The sequence below is a fragment of the Pseudonaja textilis genome, chromosome 1, assembly GCF_049901715.1.
Source record: "Pseudonaja textilis isolate UNSWEBS1 chromosome 1, rPseTex1.2, whole genome shotgun sequence".
Lineage (NCBI taxonomy): Eukaryota > Metazoa > Chordata > Lepidosauria > Squamata > Elapidae > Pseudonaja > Pseudonaja textilis.
In genome coordinates this window covers 171,219,352-171,236,659 of record NC_141990.1, presented here as the reverse complement: position 1 = coordinate 171,236,659, position 17,308 = coordinate 171,219,352, and the positions used below count along the sequence as shown (strand labels likewise).

Sequence of the window (17,308 nt, the reverse complement as noted above, 5' to 3'; positions counted from 1 at the left end):
CATTAAACAAATTTTCTCCTGTAGTTACTAATTGGAGTATGACACCTTTATATCTTTTAATTACATCCATTCAACTCTTATTTAAACTTCAATATATACCTTAAGTTTATGACCTTCAATATAATACATAATACATGACTTCCAATTCTGCTTGGTACATTCTTATAATACACACTATATTCTTTAAAAAAAAGATTATAAATATATGTAATTATAAACCCTCACTCCATTCCAATTCAGTTCTATCATTAACAATCATTAAAATCTTAACATTTTTAACACTTCTTTTCAATTAAATATCATACTTCCTTAAAGACACATATAATCTCCATAATTAATTTTTCCCTTATTTCTCTTCACATATGTTTTGTAAATCATTAAATATTCATTTTGTTACATTTATTTATTGACAAACATTCCACTGAATTACGATAGCTATTTTATCAAACATTTTAATCATACATTGTTTCATATTTTCTAAAATTATTTCTGTTTCTAATATAACAATACTATCTTATGTACCTTTGCAGAATCCCTTTTTCCATTAAATTTTCACCCATTATCTCTAAATAGGCCCTGTTTCTCTATATTTTGTTTCTGTCCTTTATAACTTCTTTTCCTTTCTTTCTTCCCTCTCATCTTCTCCCTCCCCTTTTCACCCCCTTATCTCTCTACTTCTAATTCTCTCTTCTGCATTTCCCTCTTCTGTTGCTTTCTGATTTTATACTTATTTTTCACTCTAATTTTTTTGGAGTTGTTTTTCCCAATCTTAAAATTTCCATTCTCTTTGCCCCCTTTCCTTTTTCCCCCCCACCTAAGATTACTTGTTCATTAAAGATGGTTCTTCTTTGTCACAATCTTCTTGTTCTGCAGGCACTTCTTGTTGTTTCTCATAATTCCAAATCTCCATTTCTAAAAACTGAAATACGAAGCCAAAAGAACCTCTTCCTTCTTGTGCATCTTCTTTGTACTTTTAAGTTCCATTTTCAGTCCTTCTAAAAGTGGAGCCATTTTAAACAGTTTTAAACAACCACCCGATTGATTTTAGTCATTCAAATACAATAACCAAAAATCCAGAAATCATCAAGTAATCCAAATAGTCCCAAGTTATTTCTTCTTATTTCTTTTTCTACTTTCTCTTCCTGGGGTTTTTGTTGCGATATTTCAATTAAAATGTATCTTTTGGAAGTCTTGTTGAGATTTTGCTGTAAGTTCTTTTTAATTCCAGGCAGTCTCCTCCCTTCCAGATCCTGCCCTTTTATTCTTTTTCTCTCCTTTCCTGTTTTCAAAAGCTTTTGATTATCTAGAAATCTTTATTATCCCTTTGACTTTTTATTTTCATCATTAAAAGCCTATTAGTGTCAAAGTGGATTTTTTTTCCAATTTCTTGCTTAAGTCTCTTAGCTGTCAGTATAGGAAAAGGAGAAAAAAAACCCAAATCTTTTCCTTTTTGAAGGGTAGCAGTATTGTCGGTGGTGTTGAATAGCTTTACATAATCAGCGAAGAGAACGCAGTTGCTCTTAATATGATCACAGAGGACATTTATGTATGAGTATGAAGAGAGTTGGTCCCTTGGGGGACACCACTGTTGACAGGTACAGGATTTGATAGGGCGCTCCTAATTTTGACCATTTGTTGTCTGTTTGACAGGAAAGCTTCTATCCAGGTATGCAGGTGTCCAGAGATACCATACGATTTTAGTTTTAGGAGTAGTTTGTCATGTACCACTGAATCAAAGGCTTTACAGAAGTCTATGTAAATTGTGTCTATTGCTTTGCCCTGATTGAGTTATGTAGTCCATATGTTTTACAGTGTAAGAGTTGCAGATTCCAGGATAGTTTTTTTCTGAAACCAAATTGTTTGTTAGAGAGTAGGTTGTTTGTCTCTGTGCTGTCCAGACAGTATATAGGTAATGGGAATTGAGATAGTTAAGTTAGAATTGGGAGCTGTCCCCTTAAGGGAATGCCTCATAGTAAATGTAGTTAATGCATCCTGGGAAACGCAGTCCATGTCATGTGGTCACATCTGTAATCCTGATTGGTCACTGAATTGACCACTGGTTGGGTTGGGGGAGGTCCCTTCACTCTTGCTTTGTCCCAGTGTGCCTCACCCCGTTGCTCCTTCGTTATGGGATGAAAAGATCACAATTCACCATTCAAGGGAGAATCCTACTCCGCACGTTCTCCCAAAACACCAAAGATTGGGATGAACTGCTCCCACTAGAACAGAAGCAAGAATGGGAGACATGGTGCAACTCTCTATGCTGTCTCCAAGATATTTACCTACAGCACACATATATTCCTATCGCGCCTGCCACGGCACAAAGAAAGGAACTCCATGTTTTTTCAGATGCATCAACAAAGGCAGTTGAAGCCGTGGCATACCTCAGGGTCTATGGAGGGAAGAGCAACATTTATGTTGGATTTGTCATGGGAAAAGCAAAACTAGTACTGCAACAAGGTCGTACTATACTACAGCTGGAACATTGCAGAGCTGCGCTGGCCGTGGAACTAGCAGACACAATAACGAAGATGATAGACCAGTGATGGCAAACCTTTTTTGGCTTCTGTGCCAATAATTGTGTGCGCACTAGTGTGCTCGCATGCCAATACCCAGAAGGCAATGCGTTCTGGGTTCCACCCCCACACCTGTGCATGCGTGCACAATCCCTTTGCCATGTGCCGCATGTCTGCGCATGCGTGCATGATTCCCCTGCTGTGCGCCATGTGTCTCTGTGCATGCACCCGTGATCCCCAGTGCACTTTGCGCATCTCTGCACATGCACACGTGTTTCCTGTGCTCCCCTGCCTCTCCATGCATGTGTGCCAGATAGCCAACAATCAGCTGTCAGGCAGTGGTGGCGCATGCGCAGTGGAGCTCTTCCAGGCGAGCTCTCGCATGCTGGGGGAAATGGCTCTGCATGCCACTTCTGGCACACATGCCATAGGTTTGCCGTCACAGTGATAGACCTTGACTAAGAACCCACCAAGGTGGTACTGGGTTACATCCACAACGAGAGCAGGTGCTTCTATGTCTACGTGAGCAAGCAGAGTAGAGAGGATTAGGAGATCTTCCAAACTTGAGCAGTGGTAGTGTGTACAAACAGACCAGAACCCTGCAGACCATGCTATGAGGTCTATTCCTGCATCCCATTTAGCAGAATCTACCTGGCTCAAAGGCCCTGAGTTCTTGTTGCATACAATACCCTGGAGCCTGGGGTACCTGAATTTTATGATCTCTTAGATCCAGACCAGGATGTTGACATTTGACCTCTAGTCAAGAAGGCAAATGAATAGGCCGTTTGCATGGCAACCATGGTCAAACACAAGAAGGAAGGCCCCTTACAACCTGCTCACTTTGAGTGCTTCTCCCAATGGAAACCTCTCATACTGTGATCGTTCGCGTGATCGTTCGCGCGATTGTCCGTTTCCAAAGTCACCGGAAAAGTTTCCAGTCAACCTTCCCAGACAGTTATATCCAGGCAGAGAAACGAATACCGAGAAGTGCACAACAAGATGCATATCCATTGGAATTCAGGAAACCTATACCACAATCTAGCCCACTTCTGAGATTGAACCCATACCTCGACAGCCAAGAGTTACTTTGAGTAGGTGGATGCCTACACAAAGCTGAAATGGCCTTACACAGCAAACACTCCATCATCCTTCCTGCGCGCCAACATGTAACGAGCCTGTTAGTATGACACTACCACAAAGCAGTCCACAATCAAGGCCATCACTTCATAGAAGGTGCCATCAGAGCGAATAGACTCTGGGTCATAGGCGCCAAAAGATGCATTACAACTGTTCTGCAGAGATGCTTACATTGTCGCAAACAACAGGGCGTGACTCTACACCAGAAGATGGCTGACCTACCACTCGAGCATCTGAGTCCTGAGCCACCATTCACCTATGTAGGCCTAGATGTATTTGGCCCTTGATCAGTGTCTGCCCGATGGACCGGGGGCGGTCAAGCTAACAGCAAATGATGGGCAGTGCTCTTCACATGTCTCAGTATCCAAGCTGTCCATATCAAAGTCATCGAATCTATGGACTCCTATTGCTTCATCAACACCCTAAGAAGGTTTCAAGCCTGCAGAGGCCCAGTCAAGGTATTCATATCTGACCGTGGAACGAACTTTGTAGGAGCTTGTAAAGAATTACAGATTGAGGAAGGCATTTGCCCTAACTCGCCAATTGATGGCTACCTTAAAGCTAACAATTGTGTATGGATATTTGACCCTCCCCATGCATCCCATATGGGAGGAGCATGGGAACGCATGATCAGAATAACTCACAGGATCCTGGATTCCATGATGATGAAGGCACCTACGCTGACACATGAGGCCCTATCCACCCTGATGGCAGAAGTAGCAGCCACCATCAACGGTCGCCCTTTAGTTCCGGTTTCTCTGATCCTAAGAATCCGACTATTCTCACTCCAGCTACCTTGCTAACTCAGAAGACAGGTGATTGGCCCGCACCATTAGGGAACTTTGATTCTAAGGACTTGTACAAACAACAATGGAGACAAGTTCAACAGCTTGCCAATACTTTTGGAACCACTGGAAGCAAAAGTACCTGTCTACCCTACAAGACAGCCGTAAATGGAAGACCAAAGAACTGAACCTCGAAGGAGGAGACATTGTCTTGCTAAAAGACAAGAAAGCACATTTGAACTTGTGGCCTATGGGACTTGTGCATCAAATCCTACTCAGGTTGTGTGACTTACTTTTGATACAATCACCACAGTAGTCAATATATAGATCCTTCTCTCCATTGTCTAGATATTTTTTGAGTTCCTTGCGGAGTTCACAGGAGCGAATTCTTTGCAGTTATGGATAAGTCTGGTTGTGAGTGAAGTTTGTTATGGTTGGGATTGGTCTTAGCAATGGCGTTTATTGTATGAATGAACATCCGTTTGCTAGACTCATTTTTGCAAACAACTATACAGAATCTTGGGGACATTGATCCATCATTGTATTTGAACTCGGGGCCATCTCTGGTTATTTCAATATCTTCAGGAGAGATGTTTGTTGTATTTGAGTTGCTTATGATATTGCAAACTTTAGTGATATCATCAGATTCGTTGGTGTCTTCAAGACCAAATAAGATGGCATTTGGACATTTCTGATCACGTTCCATGATGTCTCTAATGAGTAAGGGGATATCATTTGTGGTATTATTTGATAAGATAGTGATTATTTGTGGCTGTGGTTTGATGGTTATTTTTGGTTGTAGTTGTGATTGTAGTTGAGGTAGCAGTTGTGGTAGCGGTTGTTGAGTTGGGATTTGATTTTGAGCTGTAAGGTATTTGCTTATCTGTGCTGTATTTTTTTTTCAAGAGAGATAAGGCTTGATTGTATAGTTGTTTCAAAACATGTTACTAAGCATTCTTCTATCGAGTGAATGAATGATTCTATACTTTCAACTCTATCAGACAAGGTACTTAGTTTGTTTAGCTTAGGTAAACATGATGGACATAGACAAGGAAATGTATCTGATGTTTGTGGGAGATCAGCTAGGTTTTTGGTTAAGTTTAAGCAGGCAAGGTGGGCTTAATTGTCATATAGGTGGCATTTAATGTTATTTTCACTTTCACTGATGGTTTCAAGACATTTGAAGCATGTGCAGGAGTTTGGAAGGTCATTGGTAGAGATATCATTCTTTTGTTGGTGTTTGGTAGTGGAGGGTTTGGTGTTTTGGGCTGGCATGGTCAATGACAATAATACACTAAACAATTACAATAGCTAATTAATGTGATAGGTATTATTTAATGAATGTTGGTAATTAATAAATGTTAATTGATAAGTTAGAGAACAAATCAAAAGTAAGGTTATTTATTACTAAAAAAATCAAACAAACAATCAACCAATTAGATTATCAATGATACAGTATTAAATCACTATCAATCAATAAATCAGTAAATTAGTGGTCATTTAATAATTATTATACTATTAAATAATAAACCAATTATTTTAGACAAAGCATTATCTATCAATAATTGGTCTTGAGGTAATGAAATAGTGGAGGTAGTGAAATATTGGAGGTTGGTAGTGTAAAGTTCCTTTGTTTTTCCTTAAAGCCACTTTGTTTGGTTTTTGTTTTGTTTTGTTTTTGTTTTTAAAGAGGAAGCGTTGCTTCAGGGAGCTTTGTTAGTGTTCTGTGGAAGACTCTTTTATCAGTTACGTATTATTAGATCGTGGAGATCTTTCAATCAGCTGCTTGATAGATTTGAATGGAGAAGATTTGAATGAATTCTCCAATCATCTACTTGGGAGTTTGGAATGGATGAGATTTGGGTGGGATTAAATGGAGGTTGTCCAATCAGCTGACTGGGGATTTAAATGGAGGCTGACTAATCAGCTGGGTGATTTAAATGGTGACTGTTAGGAGATTATTCCTCTCAAGTAGGATATATCGATTCTCCGTGATCTCCTCGGATCTCCACAATTCTCGGCCATTCAGAATCACACTCTCCTGCTCTCCTCCAGTCCTGGCTCTTTTTCAGATGTTTAGGATCATCCTCTCTGTCAGTTTTGTCTTTCACTGCAGTTCAGAATCACTCTCCACCAGTCACAGCTCATTCCATGCCGCTCATTCCATGCCGCTCAGAATAGCTCACTCTCGGAATCACTCTCTCTGTAAGTATCAGAATCACACTCTCATCTAATCTCAGTTCGTCCCGGCTCTTTGCACTATCCGCTCTCCACTCTCTGCATGCTCTTTGCACTATCCGCATTATTCGCTATCCGCCAGTTCCAGTTCTTTACAAGTCTCACCCATTCGGAATGGCGTCCTATGGAATAGAGTCCTGAACTCTTTGCACAGGATGGTGTCCTGGCCTCTCCAATCTCTCTTGGGATGACCGGCAAGTTCTCTATTCTCGGAACCTTCCAAAACCTTCTGACATTCCTGGTTGAGGTAGATTGCGGCTCCGTTGGCCCCAGACCCCACTCTCCATCTCTAGCAATGCGGTTAGGCATTCGCCTCGATCGCCATCTTGAATCTTGCCTCATGTGGGGAGACGGGGAGGCAGATCAACAAGTCTGTCCCTTCCAACTGTTTTTGTTTTGTTTATTGAAGAAATGTGGGCTTTTGGAGGGAGAGAAGGGGAAGGTTAAGCAAGGAAAAGGTTTTGGGAAGCTGATCTTTTATGCAGAGTCCAGCTTCCCAAAGCCCAGCAAGAGGCAGGAGAGCTTTGCAACCTGTGGATGAGCAGCAGAAAGCTCCGACAGGCTAGGGAATTAGCTCGTTTTCTGCCCCAGAAAGGAAGGGCTCCTTGGCAGGAGGAAAGAAAGGGCCAGAATTAGGAAAGACAGATAGGCCCAGCATTTCCCTTCCTAGTTGTTTCTTTGGCTGGCAAGACAGACAGCAGTGTAGAGGGTGAGGGGAAGCAAGCATGGGATATCTTGGGGTGGGGAGGCCTTGAGAAACTTGAAGTAGGTGGGCTTGTGCCTGCACTAGCCTCCCAGGATCTCTCCCACTCCTGCTCCACTTAATGACCCGTGTATTTGTTTAACAAATGCACCAGGGAAGAGAAGGGATGGTCATTATTTGAAGTTATGCCATTTAATGCTGTCCCAACTTCTGATCCTAATGGGCAGGCTTCATTAAGGTCATAACTCGAGGATTACCTGTATTTTCTAAACCTATATTTCTGGATAGATGAATCAGCATATATATTCCATTTTCAAATAACCTGAAGCTTAATTTATTTCCTTATATTCAATTGTGCAAATTTATTTGTATTTATTTTTTATTATAACTGCCCATATAAGTTGGTATGGTCACATTACAACTATGTCACTTAGCAGTGAAGTTCCAACTGCCATCAGTGAAGACTATCTGTATATCTCATAGTTAAATTATCTATAAAAATAATTTCTCTAATACTGAAAAAAGCTCTACCATCTCTATACAATTTTAATCTATAGAACATATTGCAAAATTGTAAACAGATCATGACTGGGACAAGATCAGACTTCCAAGATCAAGATGAATGCTTATTGGATAGAATAAAGTGATAGCAACCTAATTTTAACACTTTATTCTCTGCGTTTATCCCATATTTTATGAGGATGGTGTCGTAACTAGCGTATTAACTCTTGAATGGTTCTGAGTTTATTTCTCCAATTACAACCTGTAACATCTCGGCTGAGGCTTTTTCACTGAAAGACAAGCACAGGAGTCTAAACTTTAATATCTTTGAACAGAATCTAAGTCCAGAAAGCCTTGAATACTGAGAAACCTGAACCCTCACAAGATGTTGATCGGGAATCTCCATGGGCCTCAGGTTCCTAGTATGAATTAAAAGACAAGTCCAAAGAAACACCCTCAAACAGTGATGGAATTCAATTTTCTTCACTACCGGTTCTGTGGGCGTGGCAGGGGAAGAATACTATAAAATCTCCAGAGGTGGCATTTGCCAGTTCTCCGAACTACTCAAAATTTCTGTTACCGGTTCTCCAGAACTGGTCAGAACCTGCTGAATACCACCTCTGTCTCCAAGGAATACAGGTTATTAAGTTCTATATCAAGATATAAACAGAGTCTCTTGGCAGTTAAGAGCTTACTCAGAAGCAGATTCTACTTAATGCAAAGATTACGTCCTACATCATTTACAGCTCCTTTCTGGCTGTGGATTTAGGGACTGTAATTTAAACACATTCCATATCCAACAAATTCTGATCTCAGTAGGGTTAGATGATTGGGCATTTCTCCTTGAATAGGTATGTTTATCAGATCATGAAAGCATCTTTTCCATGAACACCACTGGACATAATTAAACTGATGCATTGAAAAATCTTGTTACAAGAGGATTATATTTCATATCTTCTGAGCCATCACACAACCAGGATGTAAAGGAGCGTCCCTGTCCTGTTATCTGGACATGATATTTGGAAGAGAAAGATGAGAAAAACTCTTGGATTCTGAGAAGACAAATAATGGGAGAGAAAGGAGTAACTGATCTTGCATGTTCAGTTTTCAGCTGCCTTTTTTCACTTTTTGTAAATATCAGAGATCAAAGAATTGTCATTCACAGGGTACTTTGGCCTTTAATCAATTGCACACTATTTGCCTATTTTATAATATAAAATTACCTTTGTGAAAGGTTTTGATTTTGGTCCTCTTTTTAAAATCAGCTGGTCCAAATACTCAGCCTTTTCACGCCATGTTCTTAAGGTCCGGTATTCTTTTTTCATTTTTTCCAATCTAAAAAGCAACATACATACATATATACAAATAGGATTAACATTTTTTGCTATCAGATAGAGAAAGACAAGGCTGAATTCTGATTCAGTCAAGGATAATATTAGGCTGCAATATCAGGGATCAACTCAAAATTAGGTAAGTCCAATCTTCAATTGTTATTAGCTAAATCAGTTTTTCTGAAGCAAACAGAATTAACAACCACCCAAGACCACCACATTGGGAAACTTCATATTAGAGCTGATTCCTAATTTCTATATTTTTTTTCTGTTCATTTACTGAATTACTTAAATTACATTTAACATTAAATTAGTAAGTGGTCTTAATGGTCTTTATATGATGCGCAATAGAATATTCTTAATTGGAATCATATATTCTTTTATGTTGGTCAAGGAATTTGCTTCTGGTGCCTAAGCTGTCAGTGTACATACAAGCAACAAAGTGTATTCGTAAGATACCAATAGGAATAGGTAATAGGATCGATGAGAAGAATAACAGCAATACAGCCCTACTACATGGTTAGATAACCTTAGGCATAAGACAGTGCTGTTGGAATTAGGTGTTCAGCAGAGTTTTTGCAATTGGGGGTGGGGGAACTGTCTTTGTGTCTAGTTGTTTTGATATGCAATCCCTTATAGTGGCATCCCAAGGGGAGGAGATGAAACAATTTATGTCTATGATGTGAGTGGTCTGTAGATATTTTCTCAGCCCTCTTTCTAATCTATGCAGTATACAGATTCTCAATGGTTGTTGCAATTGTTTTTCCTGCAGTCCTATCAGTTGAAGTCTGTACCTGTCCTGTTTAGTTGCTGTGCTAAACTAGACAGTTATAGAAGTATAGATGACAGACCCAATAATTTCTCTGAAGCACCATATCAGCAGTTCCTTGGGCAGTCTGAGCGTCCTGGTTTGGCGCAAGAAGAAAAAATTTTGTTGTTACTTTTTAATGGCAGTTCTAATATTGAGTGTCTATTTCAAGCTCTAGGAGATTATGGACACCCAGAAACCTGAAGGTCTCTACTGTTGATAATATGTATCTAATATTATAAGAGTGGTAGAACAAGAGAGCTCCTCCTAAAATCTACTGCCATCTCTTAAGTGCGTTCAGTTCTAGATTGTTCTGGCTGCACCACGGGATCAGTTGTTCAACCTCCTATCTCTATGCAGATTCATCACCATCTTGAATGAGATCAGTGACTATTGTATCTACAAAGTTCCATACTTTAACAGAGAGATCTTTTGAGATACACCCATTGGTATAGAGAGAATCAGATAAAAATCAAATAAACAATCAGAAAAGTAACAATCAGATAAGAATACATAAAATCCCATGTACACTTCTAATTAGCATAGAGATATAACTTAATTGTAAAGATGCCTAACTCTTCTAGGTGCCTCTTGGAAGCTGGTATACATCTGCTGATTCTCCCCTGCTACATAGACTGTAATTAAACTGTGTGAAAAAATGAATTTTATAACATGTAATCTAAAATGAAGTAAAATGGACAGTTCGTATCACGTTTCACTTTGCATGTAATTGGCATAAGGTTCTCTTTTTTCTTAATATCAAATAGTTATGGTGCTAGAATATCCTTTTGATGCCTAAAAAAAAGAAGTTAAAAACAGACTTGAGAATAAATGATGTTAAAATGATATAGTCAACCATTCCTCAGCATCACAAAACATGTTAAAGCCTTGGAAAGTTTCTATGTACCTGTATTGTTCTAGGTTTGTTGATGGGTGATTTATTTTAGCAAATAATACTTGGAATCCAAAATTACCACACAGGATCAAGCCTGGAATCCCTTCTGCAGGCTCTTCATCATCTGTCCCCAACCATAGTATCAGATGTCCTAGCAACAGTTGTTTTCTTGCCATGTTTCCATGTCATAGCTTTCATCATCGCCAGCTCATAAAAGATAGGTTTAAGTCATCCTAAGCTATACCAGTATTAAAGTAGCATTTGCTTTCTCACTGGGCCCCTAAGGGCAGCCTCAAAGTGTTAGGCTTTGTCACCCATTACTTACTGCATCCAGGAGAAAGTCAGGCAACAATCTTGATACAGTGGGAAGCTAGGGAGCAACAATGGGACAGGGAATTTAATGCCAGTACAGTTTTATGCTGATTCAAAGATGGATGGAAAGAAAACATCAGAGGAGGGTGATGTCTTTTATTCTGAGAAGGAAAAGTCACATAACCTTGACTGGATATTGCCACATACAGATTTTCAAAGCCCAAGCCACTCCCGCAAGAAAGGACACTTTCAAATTCAACCTGTTTCCTCACAGTCAGCTGATTTTTTTTTATAAACAAAAAAGGAAGTCAATATTGAAAGCATGACTGAATTTAGAGAACATAAGAAGAGCTAACATATAAAAGAAAAAGGTGTTTTCATCAGTTTTCTTACCTTGCTCGGGCTGGCTCTTTCAAAGCTTTCTGAAGAGTTTTGTACTGTTCTGCACTTTCTCTAGGAATTTCCAATTCAGAGCTTCCAACTGTGACCTTCAGATCTGGGGATAAGAAAGCGGGGTAATCCATGTGTCGTGGTTTGATGACATTGCTGCAAAATAAACAAACAAAAGCAGTGCCTTCAAAGTTTGTTTCTGGTAGAAGTAATCACAAAAGAACCCTTCCCTTCTCTATTACCTTCTCTATTGGATACCATTTTTAATCAAGGGAAAGCAGTCTATACATCTTCAATGAAAAAATACTTTCAGAAGCAAATAATGTTTAAAATAAAATTAATTTAAGCACAAGGACTCACTATACTTAAACAGATAATTTCAGTTTTAAAAAACCAACCAACATGATCATGTTTTCTCAGCTAAAGTAAGTACCTTATAAAGATTACATTTAAATGTTCAGGAAAACTAGAGACATCAGTTATAGTGAGTTTTGCAGGTATAAATATCCTGATAATCTAGCAGCCATGGCAATGGGTCAAAGTTTACAAGAGCTTGCCTAAAAATGTTTGCAGCAATTTTTAGACATTCTAGATCAGTGTTATATAGATGCTGCTTGTACTTCTATCAGCCAGATACATAAAAGTTTCTCATACATTTCTATAAATTAGGTCAAAAATATTTCATGTTAAATAGTCCAGACAATGAAATTTGCTCTCCCACTGTTCATTTCCCAATGAGTTTTAATGGGAAAGAAGTGGAACTTTGTTGTGAAATTTGACATCTGAAATTTGATACTGTTTACTGTTTACTTCTTTACAAACTGAAGCTGAGCAAGAACACAGGAAGCATTCCCTTTGAGCATTAATATATCAATATGGAGAATGGCATGCACACCAAAATTCTAGCTTAGCCATCACTAATCTGTATCTTCTAATCTTCAGCTAGTTCCAGAATTCTCCAGCCACTGTGACCATGAAATCACAATACCATAATTTTGAACCCATTTAGCCTAGAAAGAATTCTGTATATAGTCAGAACTCATACGTTGGACTCCACAAGAACCATAAACAACCATTAATGAAAGCTGGAAATAATAAACAAATTCACCCTGAAGAACAGAAAATTTGCTGGTAAAAAGTTGTTGACTTAACCCAATTTAGGAGATCCAATATCCATGCAGGCTATCGTTACATTAGATATTTAAGAAATTAATCATGTCTTCATATAGAAATGTCCAAGCAAAATTCAAGGGTAACAACTGTCTTTAATGCATTCTTTGAAAAGAAGCAATTAATAAAAGTATCTACCTTTGATCATCAAGATGGTGCCATTGATAGCAGCTGCAGTGAAATGCTTGCTAGTGTATTTGACATTCTTTTTTATTTTTTGTAACTCATTGCAGATTACATTAAGTATCTAATTTTAATTAAGTATTTATGGTCTTCTGTAATTGGCTGAATAGTTGCAACTTATCTACATGGAATAAGAACTGAGCTGCTATTTTTGTAGCATAACTAATAAAAATATTTGAAGCATTTAATTTGTTAAATATGAGGGCATATGAGAATAATGCTTCATGTGAATGCTACATTCTAAAATCACTATGTTCTGGGAAGATAGAACAACATTATAATATAATTCTGAGACAGGTTTTAATATTTTGAGAGGCTGATATTATTCTGAATTACACAGCTACCACATGGAAAATGAAATCCGGACAACAGAAATGGATGGATTCTTTGTATCTGTCTGGTCACTAAGAAATTTGTTCTTCAACCAATGACATCTGTGGGATATAAGGAGGGTCAAACTGACAAAAGTATCATGACCTCATAACCCAAGCTCTAGCCCTTTTCTATATCCACCCATTTAAAAAGGACAGAGCTTCCAAAGATATATCAATTTCATCATTCTGATAAATGCAGCAAAATTGCACAAATTCTACTAAATAAATTAAATTAAATTAATATTAGAAAAATAAATTTATGGGCGAGTTACTCAATACACTGAAGATTTGATGTTATTTACAGCTTATTTACACACAGAGATATGTATGGACAATTATAGCAAAATATTGTCATATTTTCTTGAACTTCTTTACACGTATATACATGCATGAGATATCTTACATTGATGTACACTGATATTTGTGTGCTCCCCATCTAAGTATCTATAACTTTTCTTTTTTCTTTGTTCCATTTAATTAAATTGGAAATTGCAAAAGAAAAAATGATAAACTTTCATATTAAAAAGAAAATACAATTCTCCAGTATGCTGAGGAGAATCCAAGAATGGGTTAACTCTGCCTTTCTGCTCTGAGACTGAGTCCTGTCAAACTTCTGTAGCCACGCCTCCCTTGACTGGGTCCCAGTTTTGACTCAGTCTTGGCTCAAGAGAAATGTTTGGAAGATAGCTCCTCAGAGACTCAGACCTTAGAGCAAACAGAGTGAGTTCATTTCTTGGATTCTCGCTCTTGTTTACAGTAAGGATATTTGGACTTGCGTAACTGTTTACAAGGAAAGAGAATGATTTGTCTGGCTCCCCGGTCCGTCCGGCATAGCGCCTCGACACAGCTGGCTCCCTGGTCTGTCTGGCATAGCTGCCATGATCCAACTCATCCAGATAGAGTCAAGGTCTCTGGCATCTATCCACAACCAGTGGAGGGGACTGGAGTCACTGCCCGGTTCACTCCAGGTGTATACTCTATTGTAGCAAAACAGAAAAAGCTGCAGCAGCAATGTTCTGATTCGGAATGAGCCTGCCTGTCAAAAGGGCCAAGAAATTCAAAATGGAGGATTCCATGGCATCAGGGAACCGCAACGTGACAGAAGTGAGTGGGGAAGACTGCCAGCTACCCAGGTTTTTCTCTTAGGAAGACAGAGTCTCTGTATCCTTCCAGCCCTCTACACTGGGTAACAAGGTTACAGCATCAACCGTAGGCCACTGGATATGGGCATGCATCGCCAAAACCTATGAGCTTCATGCTCTCCCGTTGCCTTGGCAAGTGACAGCCCACTCCAGCAGAAACGCAGCCATGATGGCTGCGTGGGCATCACAGGCCTCTATCGATGAAATCTGTAGGGCAGCAACATGGACCTCTCCATCCCCATTCATAAGACGCTACAAACTGGACACCTTCACTTTGGCTGAAGCGGCCTTCGTCAGGTGAATTCTCCAGAGAGTGCACATGGACCAGGGGATTCGGGATCAGACCACTGCCCATCCTTAGGACAAGCTGGCTTTGGTATGGCCCATTCTTGGATTCTCCTCAGCACACTGGAGAAGAAGTGTTGGTCTTACCTGATACACTTCTTCTAGGTGTGCTGAGAGAGAACCCAATCCCACCCTGGTGACTGTCTGGTCCAGAGTCCAGGAGTGGACAAATCAGAACAAAAGTATGTCAAGTCAATTGCTACGCCTTCATCAAAACTGGGACACAGTCAAGAGAGGCGTGGCTACAGAAGTTTGACAGGACTCAGTCTCAGAGCAGAGTTTAACCCATTACTTGGATTCTCTCTCAGCACACCGAGAAGAAGCATATCAGGTAAGACCAGCACCCCTTCTGAATTTCATTCATGCATTGCTGACCAATAACTGAAATAAAAACAGATTTTAGGGAAGATTTTATATTGCCAAAAATTAGGATCTTCAATTTGAGGTAAGATTTACATGTGTTCTAACACATAATTGAAGTTTATATAAGACAATTTTTGATATAATTATGCATCTATAAATATACAATTTCACACATGCACACACACGCACACATTCATACACTCAAAGTCTATGAGTGTATATATCCACAGTCCAATTGGGAGAAAAGCCTTTGTATAAATCAGGTTCTGTTGTATTTTTAGTAAAAATTAGAACCTAGGTGCCTAAATAATAGTCTCAAACTTTGAATTGACAAATCCAAGATTTGCAAAACCTGTTTTAATGCCAATTTCTGATAATTTTTTTTTAAGATTTTGAATTCTCCATGACACAGTATATGTTAACACCGGGTTATCTAATACTGGAATGAGAGTCAAAATCATTCTCTCCCAATTCTTCATATATCTTTTCCCAAGAATAGGAAAAGACAAAGAATATATTTGTAACTGGAATAAAATTTTATTTCCTAGGCAAGAGGCACTCATGGATGAGAGTTTTCATTTTAATCTCTACAGTTCTAATTCATTTAAAATAATTTATTTCTAAAACTACATGAAATACTGTATGTATGCTATTAATTAAATTATCAGAACAATTTAATGTCTGGTATAAGTGCCTTGAATAATCTTTTCTATCTTCTGGTGGTGGAACCCGTAGAAACATGGAATATGCCACAGCCTGGGCAGGATCTGCTCCTGGCAGTTTCAACTGCAAAAAAACCACCGTGTTATAAAATAAATAACAATATAATTTTGGTTTATTAATATACACTTTATGAAATAGCATAAAGAATAAAGCCCCAAACTAGCTGAAGTTTTAGAGATTATGTACCACAATCTTATTAGTCTTTTACTACAGAATCCATGGGAGAGCAAACTGGTAAGGTATTACTATATTTGTTTTTCTTACTCCAAATACTACCTGTAATTCTATTTCTATTTCCAATCTGGAATTATTTGGATATGATCTGGCTACTTCTACTAAAATACTTTCCAGACCTATCATTGCCTAATTGGAAGATATGAACTGTAGCTCAAAACAACTAAATTGTTGGGGTATTATGTACTTAGCTGACTCTTCTATTTTATGTATGGATTGACTTATAAATCTATAGAATCTTCATGGATTATTCATTTGGATATCTATATATGTCTTGATTAGAACAATCCATTAACATTTTTCTTGCTCTGGTTTAGAGCTTGATTTTTGGTTTTGCTAAACCATTTTATAATATTTTCACTTTCCTATTCCTTGTCCTGTCAGTGTGAGAGATCCTTCTTGTCCTCAATCATGCATATTTGCACCTGTTTTCATTTCTTCTGCTCATGACAGCAAATAATATTGATACCTGTGGTTTTCAGGTGTCCCCTTTCTGAATATTTTTTGGGATAAAGGGAGAATTGAGATAGAGACTTTTGTCCTTTTTTGCTTTTCCTGCAAAATCCTTTTAGATTTTACAAGGTTCTGGGTGGAAATTTTGTTATTATTCAAGAAGCTATAAAACCAGATTCAGTTTGGTTCATTTTCATGTTCATTTTCCCTGGTCTGAATATATTGACTGGAGGACCTATCTCAGTGCAAGTTGCTTTTATTTCTTCTGTCTCTGCAGAGGAAACCACATACTATAATGCAGATAACTAAGGCCACAGAGTTAACGTCATTGCCCAGAAGATCATTGGTTGCCCTCTCCGCTCTTTGGAAGAGCTTTATAGCTCCCACTGCCTTAAGAAAGTTCAAAACATTTTTAAACATCCATCTCATCCTGGGCACCTTTTTTTTTTGAATTATTACCATCTGGCAGATGGTACAGAATAATAAAAACAAGCACAAATAGGCTGAAAAACAGCTTCTATCCCAGAACATTAGCTCTGTTGAATTCTACTGTACAGTGCAGTGTTGGTGTGATGTCGGGGTTTTCAATTCAATGTGTGGAGTGTGAAGGATGTGTGTTCGTGTTTATTTTCATGGTCATGATGTGCACTGAAAATGGTGTTTGATTTCGTTGTACAAGGTGCAATGACAATAAAGTAAACTAAC

At 38.6% G+C, this 17,308-nt stretch overlaps 1 protein-coding gene across 1 annotated transcript in view; it reads right to left on the bottom strand.

Moving 5' to 3' along the window:
• Positions 1-17,308, bottom strand: part of CATSPERT (catsper channel auxiliary subunit tau) — a 41,063-nt gene that overhangs the window by 22,619 nt on the left and 1,136 nt on the right. The window contains exons 2-3 of the mRNA XM_087919686.1: positions 11,620-11,772; positions 9,104-9,215 (exon numbers count right to left, since the gene is read on the bottom strand). Of these exons, the coding sequence (XP_087775812.1) occupies positions 9,104-9,215; positions 11,620-11,750 (243 nt within the window). The 5' untranslated portion in view covers positions 11,751-11,772. The remainder of the gene's footprint in view (positions 1-9,103; positions 9,216-11,619; positions 11,773-17,308) is intronic.